This window comes from Typha angustifolia, chromosome 11, assembly GCF_048772165.1.
Source record: "Typha angustifolia cultivar Huaian chromosome 11, ASM4877216v1, whole genome shotgun sequence".
In the NCBI taxonomy this organism is placed as follows: Eukaryota; Viridiplantae; Streptophyta; class Magnoliopsida; order Poales; family Typhaceae; genus Typha; species Typha angustifolia.
In genome coordinates, this window is record NC_133249.1 from 6,644,034 (window position 1) to 6,655,043 (window position 11,010).

The 11,010-nt window shown below is 37.4% G+C and overlaps 1 protein-coding gene across 2 annotated transcripts; it reads right to left on the reverse strand.

Annotated features, from left to right (window-relative positions):
- Positions 1-484: 484 nt before the first annotated feature.
- LOC140771067 (GPI-anchored protein LLG1-like) lies at positions 485-5,941 on the reverse strand. 2 transcript variants are annotated; one of them, XM_073112449.1, is made up of 5 exons: positions 5,686-5,941; positions 5,550-5,606; positions 2,724-3,956; positions 2,587-2,643; positions 485-987 (listed from the first exon to the last, which is right to left on the reverse strand). In XM_073112449.1, exons 1-3 carry the CDS (start codon positions 5,756-5,758, stop codon positions 3,610-3,612), a joined length of 477 nt encoding a protein of 158 aa, XP_072968550.1. In that variant the 5' UTR covers positions 5,759-5,941; the 3' UTR covers positions 485-987; positions 2,587-2,643; positions 2,724-3,609. The 2 variants fall into 2 exon arrangements, with proteins under 2 accessions (XP_072968550.1, XP_072968549.1); XM_073112448.1 differs by lacking the exons at positions 5,550-5,606; positions 5,686-5,941 and having other exon boundaries at positions 2,724-3,005.
- Between the last annotated feature and the right edge of the window lie 5,069 nt (positions 5,942-11,010).

The following is an 11,010-nucleotide window of genomic DNA, read 5'->3' on the forward strand; positions in this document are numbered from 1 at the left end:
GATTAGAGATTACATGGGTAAGAGAACAGAAAAAGGAGATCCAGACTCTTTTGTGGGAATAAGGTTTCTCATTTCCTCCAGCAGGAGTTAATGCAGTGAAGCTGAGAATGTTTCCAGATTTCCAGCATAATCTACTTGAAGGTGCCATTATATGATTCATTTCGCATCAGATTCTTTTGGTAGGTCTGCAGGTGGTGGACTAGAATAGGTCAAAGCTGAACAGTCCCCCTGTTTGTATGTACAAATTGTTATTTTTTCAGCAGACGTGGTCAAAGCCTTGTGAGCGAACGAGAGAGAGGAGTACAGAATCCAGGCTCTTAACCCAAATAGAGAAGGGAGTCATATTGAGAAATAACTCAGATTAGCTTTCAACAATTGAGTTGTAACCTATCACCCCAATCTCTCAGCACATTACTTCCATCTTCTTTGCTCTTCAGCTCATCCTCCAAAAGACGAGGTAGTAATAAAAAGAAGAAGAGAAAAATGGACTTTTGCCCTCAGTTGGGCTACTAGAATTATGTGTAGGTTCTATTACAGGCAAACTTGAAATTACAAATGTCATCACTTGACCATTAGGTCTAAATACAAATGAACTTGGCTGCACACCAGTAGTATAAACATTTCAGCTTCAGGATAGCTGTAAAGCCATTGAGAACCCAGACACAAGGAGCAGGGCAATGGAGAGGCTCTGATTGCTGCTACCCCCATTTTCGTTGGTGGTGTTCTGCGAGAGTTCAGAGGGGCATGAGATGCCGTCCATCGCATCACTGCACTCACTAGAAAATAATCCCCGAGGGAAATTCCCATTGCTGTATATGTAGCTGAACAAGTTAAAAATACAGTCATTGGTGCCATTATTCAACAGATTGATATATGGGCATGCTAATTCCTTGAACGCAGAACAGCATGGAGAAGGGAGATACTGCGGAGCTTTGCATTTGCTGGTGAGGATTGTATAGTTAAGGAACTCAAAGCTCATTGGACAACCTGATTATAAGAAGACAACATATTAACATCTATAAGATTTATGGTCCAAACCACCAATACGGCAATATCTAGCACCCCAAATTGACATGGATATACATAGAAACTACTTTAAGACTGAATAGCTTTCTTATGAAGAATCCATGATGATGGATAGAGTTGAACATAGTCCATGTTATATTACTGATGAAGGAGAGTGGAGCATCAAGTACAAAGAGACTGAAGCAAATGAATGGTCGCCTCAGCATATATCAACTACATTATCAGATAGAAGGGAAGATATATTTTAATGATATGCTAGTTTGGATAGGGTTAAATGCAAGTCAAATACAATCAAGCCAGAACAAGTTGCATATCCAGATTGACCAGGATCCGGAAATATTATGTGCATTTGGCTTAAAGCTAGATATAGAGATAAATAAATTTGTCAGAAACATAACAGTCAGGAATAAAAGGTATGGATCTAAGAATCTTATTAAAACTTCAATACATATACCTATGATATAGAATTGGAAAACCCACTATTTCTCTCCACTTCTTATTGAAAAAATACACCCTTGGTGACCGCTAGGCTTAATATAACGCATTTGCAAACTTAGATTCACCAAAAATAGTACAGAAAAGTGAGATTTTGACTAAACTAACCCTTCCATATATTTATTTTAAATGTCTAGTACGCTTCAAAATTTAAATACGAAACTAGGTATGTTCAGAAACTACTGACAGAACCAGTGACTTTCCAAATATAAGTCGCTGACTGAATCAGCAACTCATATAATAATTTTAAATCCTAAAAAAATTGCCTAAGTTTGAGAAAACAAATTTCTGTATAAGTTGTTGATCCAAGCACTGAATTATATCTATAAATTACTGACTGAGTCAGCAATTTTCAACTACAACTAGTCTCATATGTAATTTTCAAAATGAATTAGACATATAAAAATAATTAGAGGCAGACTTAAAATAGTAAAAAACTCTGGAAGAATTACTGAGTACAATATTGCTGATGGAACTATACATGCTTAGAAGACCACCCTATGGGCATCCTAAAAAATTGCAACATTTATTTAGGACAGAACAAAAGCATCACAGTAAATGACTACTTGAGCATTCATACTAATTGGATAACAATAATTGAGGTTAGGATCATGTGACACATCATTTTGGAATTGTTTCAAGGCATACCGCAACAGTAAGGATAACAAATTCAGTAAAAAACAATCTTGGATAGAAGCAATGCTCTTCTACTTATCTCTTCCTAAAGGGTTTTTCCTATATGGAGATCATGATATATGTTACCTTTAGGAAAACAAACAAACAAACAAACAAAATAAAGGCAGAGCTTGAACAACTAGTGAATCTTGATGATCTCAAAGTTTAGAATCCACTCTATAATTCCCATTTTCCTATATCCCTAATGGTAAATCGACTTTACTCTTTCTATCTTCTTTGGGATAAGTAAAGAATCCAACTTTATAACTGGAAATCTCTCCATAATTCAAGATAAGAAAACAAGAAAAGTAGCTGAGTTACATCTCTTCTATGTTCTACAATTTTTTGGGTAGTAAAAGAGAGATTTTTTTAGTTTTAGTTGGGGCTTACTCTGTTTGGTCTGGAGGAGGCTCCGAGAGTTGGATCCGCGAGATTGGAACACATCACCTAATAATAAAGCCACTAAAATTAGTGGAAACAATCCAAAAAAAAAAAAAAAAGAGGAGGAAAAAAGAAATGGAGGTTACCGGTGATGAAGGCAGCGGAGGCAAATCCGACCAAGAAGAGGAGGAGGAGGAGCAGCGCCGCTTTCATCGTGATGCTACGGATTCGCAATCCAATCTCTCTTGGTTAAAAGACAGAAATACGAAAAGATGGAAACAAACTTTTACTGAGAAGATGGCGGCGGAGACGACAGCATGAGTCAACGGTATTGGAATATATCACGGGCAATACCGAACTAGCGATAATAAAACAGCACTGAAGAGAAATTAAAATAAGTAGTAGATTTTTTTTTGTGCCAGGAGGGACGCGGTAGATTTATTATAATTTTAAATGAGGGATCTCAGAAAGGTGATAATGGCCATGAAATAAATTGCAATGAAGCTTAGTACTACTTTGATATGGACGAGCCTATTGATGTGTGAGGTGCTTGGTCTTCCACCTAGTTATCTTTTGACGCATTTTGTCGGCCACGAGTTGAAAACTTGCAGATCCTCGTCCACTAAGATCAACATATTTTAGTAGTTACTGCAGGTGGTGGGCTAGGATAAGTCAATGCTGAACATGGTCAAAGCCTTGTGAGCAAACAAGAGAGAGAAGCAGCTCAGAATCCAGGCTCTTTAAATAGAGAAGGGAGTCATATTAGCTTTCAACAATTGAGTTGTAATCTGTCACCCCAATCTCTCAGCACATTACTTCCATCTTCTTTCCTCTTCAGCTCATCCTCCAAAAGACGAAGCAGTAATAAAAAGAAAAAAAATGGACTTTTTCCCCACAGTTGGGCTACTAGAATTATGTGTAGTTCTATTACAGATTTACAAGCAAACATGAAATTACAAATGTCATCACTTGACCATTAGGTCTATATACAGATGGACTTGGCTGCACACCAGTAGTATGAATATTTCAGCTTCAGGATAGCTGTAAAGCCATTGAGAACCCAGACACAAGGAGCAGGGCAATGGAGAGCCTCTGATCGCTGCTACCTCCATTTACGTTGGTGGTGTTCTGTGGGCATGAGATGCCGTCCTTCACATCACTGCACTCATCAGCAAACAATCCCCCAGGGAAATTCCCATTGCTGTGTATGTAGCTGAATATGTCACTAGCACAGGTATATGTGCCATCATTCAACAGATCGGCTAATGGGCATGCGAATTCCTTGAACGCAGAACAGCATGGCAACGGGGGGTACTGCGGAGCTTTGCATTTGCTGGTGAGGATTGTATAGTTAAGGAACTCAAAGCTCCTTGGACAATCTGGTTATAAGAAGACAACATATTAGCATCTACGAGATTCACAGTCCAAACCACCAATATGGCAATATCCAGCACCCCAAATTTACATGGATATACATAGAAACTACTTTAAGACTCAATAGATTTCTTATCAAGTATCCATGATGATGGATAGAGTTGAACATAGTTCATGTTATATTACTGATGATGAAGGGGCCGGAGCAGGAGCATCATGTACAAAGAGACTGAAGCAAATGAATGGTCGCCTCAGCATTATATCAACTACATTATCAGAAGAAAGAAAAGGAAGAAATATTTTAATTATATGCTAGCTTTGAGAGGGTTAAATGCAAGTCAAATGCAATCGAATCAGAACAATTTATGCTTGCTTTACCCAATTATCAATTTATGCTTAATTTAACTATAATTTCTCTTAACCATTTTATTATAAGTTATCACACATCTCTCCTCTCATCTCTCTTAAATATTTTATCATAATTCATTACCGCTCGAAGGATAGAAAGATGGAATCAACATTCTCTCCTCTCTCTCTCTCAAACATTTTATCAACAATTTATTATAATTTATTGCTCCTCTCTTATCAAATTTCTTATTTTACACTAAATAAATAAAATTCAATTTGAAAAGTAAACAATAATTTAATATTTCATAAAAATAAGAATACTTTAAAAAGTATTATTATTATTATTAAATATTATTTTTATAAATATAAATATTATAAAATTATTAATAAGGTTTAATTGATAAAATAGTTTTTAAAATTATCTTATTATTAAAATAATTCTAATAATAAACTAGTATTTTCTCGAATTAAATATTTATTCATAGAGAAAATAATATATTTACTATTTAAATTATGTATTAACCTAATTAAAATCTTCTTCTTTAAAAATAAAATATGAAAGATGAGAAAAAAAATTTAAGCTAAAGCAAAACATATGAAATTGTAAAGATTTTAACATTATTAATAATATCATTTGTAAAGATATATTAAAAATATATCTTCCGTGTAAAATAATATATTATAACATAATGATATTTTAAATTATTTATTATAATAAACTATTATTTTTTACTATAAAATATGTAGAGCTAAATGTAAAAAAAAAAGGCAAAAATAAACTAATATTTTATAAAATTATAATAATAAATTTATATAAGCCTATATATAAAATTACATACATAATACCTTAGTCTACTATTACACAAGTAACTCACAAGTACTACATATATAAAATATATTTATTTTTTATTTTAAATCAAATCGAAGAGTATTTAATTTTTTTTTAATTTATCTTTACTTCATATCACATCAAAATATAACTATTACACTCTTATTTCTTAAATAAACATAAAAATAATTATTCTAAAATAAATCACTTATATTGAAAGTCCAGGTCAATTATTTTTAAGAGAATTTGATATATTTTCATATAATCAAATTCACACTTGCTATTTGCTATCGGAATAGTGAAAAAATTCAACTATATAAATATTGGAAATCCCTCCATAATTCAAGATAAGGAAACAAGAAAAGTAGCTGGAATTACATCCCCTCTGTTCTACAATTTTTTGGTTCAGGCCAGGGCTTACGCTGTTTGGTCTGGAGGAGGCTCCGAGAGTTGGATCCGCGAGATTGGGACACATCACCTAGCAATAGAATCACTAAAATTAGCGGAAATAATCCCCCCAAAAAAATTAAAAGGAGGAAAAAAGAAATGGAGGTTACCGGTGATGAAGGCAGCGGAGGCGAATCCGACCGAGAAGAAGAGGAGGAGGAGGAGGAACAGCGCCGCCTTCATCGTGATGCTACGGATTTGCAATCTAATCTCTCTTGGCTACAAAGACATAAATAAATAAATAAGATAGAATGGAAGTCATCGTGACCGCGCGATTCAAAGGCATGGAAAGTCGCGGGACAACGCTGGCAAATAAGACGAACTGAAGGAGAAGTTAAAGAGATAAGGTGGAGTTTATTCTTTGGTGCCAGGAGGGACGCGATAGCTTTATTATAAGAGTTCACTTAGACCACTTTATTTTTATTTTAACATTTGACTCCCTCTATTATCTATAATTTTTTCTCTAAAAATCAACTCTTAGATGCCTCTCTGCTTAAGTATATCTGGAGAGTGTGTGTATGGTTTGAATATTATTTGCAAGTAAAAAAGTATTAACTCACAAATGAAGGGAGCAAAGGTGGGGGATTAAGAGATAATAATGTGGACTACTTAGAGTAAAACAAACGACTCTAAAGAGAAAGATTCAAGTCACGCATAAGGAGTCAATATGAGCAATATGTGGACTAGGGGAGAAGGTTATTTGATATTTCCATATGATGCCGAGAGCTGATGTAAACTATTCCACCTGATTCCTTTGTTCTAGGCGTGTTTATTGGGTTTGTAAGGTAGAAAAGGATGTGAAATATTATAATGACACAAGCACTCGATTCAGACTTAAAGGTAGGGCCGGCCCTCAAATGAATCTAACTCGGCTCAAGTTTGGCTTCATCAGGCTGGATCAAGATCAGTATCTAATGGGTAGATGAATTCAAATTTGACTTAATTCTAACTATAATTGAGCTTTATGCGAAAGCTCGTACACAACTTACATTTTTTTTCTTTTCTTCCTTTTTTCTTCCTTTGAAAGAAGGTCCATAGATTGTTCATTAAGCATAGGGATTATAATCCCATGGTAGATTAGTCCATTCGATACATAATTTGTTGTGAAAAGCACAAAGGTATTGTTGATCCTGCTAGTGTGGAGAGCCTTGATAGAAGAGAACATAGAAATTAATCCACTTCATAGAATCTTGGATGATAGGGGAGATCTTTCAAAGAATATCATCTATTGTACTGTCAATTCACAGCTAGCTTTAATGACAGTCACTGAAGATAGGGTTTGAAGAACCCTTGGGAAGGAGAGCCTGAAGTCTATAGTGGATTGTGTAGGCTTCTCATATAAGAGCACTCTCACAGTATGTCAGGAAAATTGTCTTGCAATAGTAGGTGAGTGAGATGCTCCACATGGCTTTGCGAAAAAAGATAACCATACCACGCACGTCGTTGCCTTTTCGAGCTGCATTTACCCAGCAAAGAAGCACTGGCCATCAGGATTCAGGAGGAGAGATCACAACTGGGGTTCCTTCGTAAGCCAAGGGAACTAGCAAAGCAAACCGAACGATTAAAAGGGCCACCTCAAAAGGAGATGGTCAATGGTTTCATTAGCCTCGGCGTAGAGTGGGCAGAGCTCGTCGATTGCCTGGACCTTGCAATGAAGAACATCTCGGACTAGGCATCTCCAAATAAAGGTTCATAAACTATTGAGGGATGGGCTAGAAGATGAGGTGCTCTAGGCTTCTTCAACAAGGGAGGAGAAAACTTGGGTGAGGAGAAAGCTGAATTAGTGGAGAATGGTGGCGGCTATCTTTGGCAAAAATGATATCAGAGATCAGATCCTTGTTCCAAGATGAGTTAGTTGCATGAATAAAGTCTGAAACAGTCTTTACACCCGCTAATAAAGGTAAGTCAATGAGGTAGCAATTGGAAACCCAAGTGTCTTGCTTGATAGAGATGAGAGATGAGGTCCCCCTTACCTCTCTCTTAATGATAGTCTTCCTCACCTTAAACTAAGAATAGATTTTCACGCCCATGAGCCACTACCATTCATACTAACATGCCAAAATGAAGAGGCAAGGAAGTGTTTGGCTTTAACAACACGAGACCACACATTGTTGCCAAGGTTAAGCAGTCTTCAAGCCAACTTTAGGACGAGTTTTGCTGATAAGAGAGAATAGTTTGACCCCTAAGCCCTCCAGCTGCTAGAGGTATGCATCTAAGCTCTCGGGTCCTTAAATACATGTGCCTGCAATTTCGCCCGAACCCCCACCGAAGATCTCGAACTAGTGCATTGAGGAAGGAAAGGAGGGATCTTGGAAAGATGAAGGTGACCATGAAGTAAACTGGATTGGAGCTTAGTACTACTTTGATAAGGATGAGCTTACCGACGTGCGAGTGCTTGGTTTTCTACCTGGCTAGCTTTTGATGTATTTTGTCAGCGACGAAGTTGAAAGCTTGCTTATTGGATTTATGTAAGAGGAGAGGGTTGGAGATACTTATCTTCACCAATGATGAGTTTTACTTAGAGTGTAGAGAAGATCTTCCAGTAGTGTCAATGTCGTCACTGAACAAGATGCAATTTTTTTGCCATTTAGATCATGGCTCGAGAGTAAGCAGTAATAATCAATAACACAACTAAGGTGTGCAAACATTAGATGAGTTAAGAGCGATAGCACGCCTAGCTATTTTGATTCCCATTAGTCTTTTGTGATGTAGCTCTTTATCGAGGAAATGAAAGAGGAAATTAGAACCCATGATAAAGAGAAAGAGGAAGAGAGGTCATCCCTACAACAAACCTCTTGAAAGAGAGAAGAAACTATCTCACTTGCCATTTATTTTAACTAAAAACTTAATAGTGGATAGATAGGTATACACCAGGTTGATGAGCCGGTAAGGGAGGTCGTAGAGCTTGAGGCAATCACGTAAGAAGCTCTATTCCATTCGATCAAACACTTTGGCGAGGTCGGTTTTGATCATGAAAGAACCAGTGACACTCTTAGAGGACTTGAGAAATCCGATCGCCTCCTGTAATTTGGTTGTCTATGATTTGCTGCCTAGAGTCGAAGGTATTCTAGGAGGATGAAATGAGCTGAGAAAGGTAAGATTTGAACCTGTCCGCAAGCAGTTAGGTAATGATATTGTAAACAGTAATGCACACGCTTATGGATATGTAGTCAATGACTCTTGAGGCAGCCTCTTTCTTGATGAGCACAATGGTAGAGTGATTGAGCTTAGCATCTATAACACCAGTTGTGAAAATGTTTCTAACTGTATGACGAATGACACCCTTCATAGTATGCCAAAAATGTTGTAGGAAATAGGCATTGATGTCGTTCGAACCAAGAGCATGGTTTGGTCCCATGCAGTTGAGAATATTGCCAATCTCGTCACTCGAGGGCATCTTTAAGAGGTCATCCACATCTCTAAGAGTCCCCAGATTTTTGGGTTTTGAGTCTACTCAAATTCTCTATAAAGCAAGAAGTTGACTATATTGCACCTTTTTGTGCAGTAGCCGAGGTACGAAAGAACCTTTGGTTGCATTAATTAGGTAAATAAATTCTGTGTGATTATCACGTGACCTGCTGATCAATATTTTAATACAATATATAAGAAAAAAGCTTATATCTTCGCAAATAATACAGATAAAAAAAGCTCATAACACCTAGATCATAATAAGTCTAAAATGCATATTCATAAAAAAAAAATATAAATCAATGCCCATGTAGAATCTACAAGCCATCTAGTTCACATGAATAGTATAAAATAAAAAAGAGAAGTTTATAGACTAGTCTTCGCCAGATCCTCTCCAGGCCTAGATCATCTACTAATTTGAAAATAATTATACTAAACGATAATAAGCATAAAGCCCAATAAGTATATACTACTATAATCTAAAAGTAGTGTAATGAATGATGTAACAATAAGTAAATATGAATATGCACATCATGATTAAATTAATGTATCAGAATTTCATACTCAACATATTCATATAATTTGCACATGCATTAGCAATCGATAATCTACTTTACATCAATCCGAACTATCAAATCCTCAAACTCGAACTCACATCGAGCTCCGCCCATAAGCTATGTCAACACTATACCACATGATATGCATTATCTTAAACTACCAAGTTTGTAACATAAGCTCATGCAGAGCTACGCCCATAAGCCACACCAATACTCACACTCGACCACACATATACCTCCAAGGGATGGTAAACCTTGGTGGTAGAATCGTCAACCAAATATTTGATGAATAGCATGATTGATTATTTGTCACTAAGGACCTCAGTCGTAAGCCCATCATATAGGCTAGTATCTTCGATACTACCATTCGAGCTCTCAGCTCCACATCATCGCATCACCGTGAGAAAATTATGAGTCGTTGCTCACGGACGCCCTCACCCTGCATCACCAAGTACCGTTAGGTCTACGTTATCTCACCATTCTCTCTCTATCTTAAATACTCTAAAGGGTATGACTTTCGTCGGTCGATAGTAAATCATCTATCACCTAGCGAAACGGCTATTTGATTGTCTGTGATCAACAGGCTGAAACCTCAAGCGTGAGCCCTAATATATATAAGTATAATAATATCCCCCACTTCTGACCCTAGTTAGGGAGATGTTGGGTACCGTCAAGACGCAGCAGTCACTCCTTTTATGGTTGTGCACGTGTGCAAGTAGCATGATATTATATAGCACAACATGCATAATAAAACACATATCATTATTATGTATTACGTGCTAACACCCATAATCATGCTTAATAATAAAAATTATGATACACGAATTTTTACTGAACAACAAAATAAATTAATATGTATGATGTGAAATAATAACAGTAAGCCCACACTACCCAATAAAGTCACTTAGGTTGGGCTATAGCCCAACCCACCACCAAATTAGGCTGAGCTACTTGTAGCTCCACCCACCACAAAATTAGGCTAAGTTGCATGCTGCTCAACCACACTACAAACTCGAGTTAGGCTGCACTCAACTCGACCCGAAACACATGCTGGGCTGCACCTAGTTTGAGCCTGAGAAACCCCACCCCTCCCTTCTTTCTCACCTCAACCAAAAGGAGGAAGGAAGGAAGGGTGGCTGCTAGTGCTCACTACCACCAGCAATCGGGGCCATCAAGTCGACTGATGCCCTGCCAATGGAGGAAGACACCCCCAATGTCAACTCAGTCGGTGAGGAAGCCAAAGACCACCCACAGATAGCAAGAATCCAGCTGGTGGGGGGTAGGGGAGTTACTGGCGATCCCAACCATCGGCAATCTTAGCCAACCCCACCAGCACATTCCTCATGGTAAGCAAAAACTAGCTAAAGAGGAGTCCACCTGCCAGAGGCAACCGACGGTAAGAACCATGCTCGCCATGGCTAGCGGCTAGGGCGAGGGACCGCCCGGTTGCTCCGACCACGAGGGCTCCAA

Excerpts from the sequence above, each read along its gene's own strand:
- LOC140771067 (XM_073112448.1), bottom strand. The coding sequence starts at position 2,790 with ATGAAAGCGGCGCTGCTCCTCCTCCTCCTCTTCTTGGTCGGATTTGCC. Across the intron at positions 2,644-2,723 it reads CTCCGCTGCCTTCATCACCG|GTGATGTGTTCCAATCTCGC; the intron begins GTAACCTCCATT and ends CTTTATTATTAG. Across the intron at positions 988-2,586 it reads CCTCCTCCAGACCAAACAGA|GTTGTCCAATGAGCTTTGAG; the intron begins GTAAGCCCCAAC and ends TCTTATAATCAG.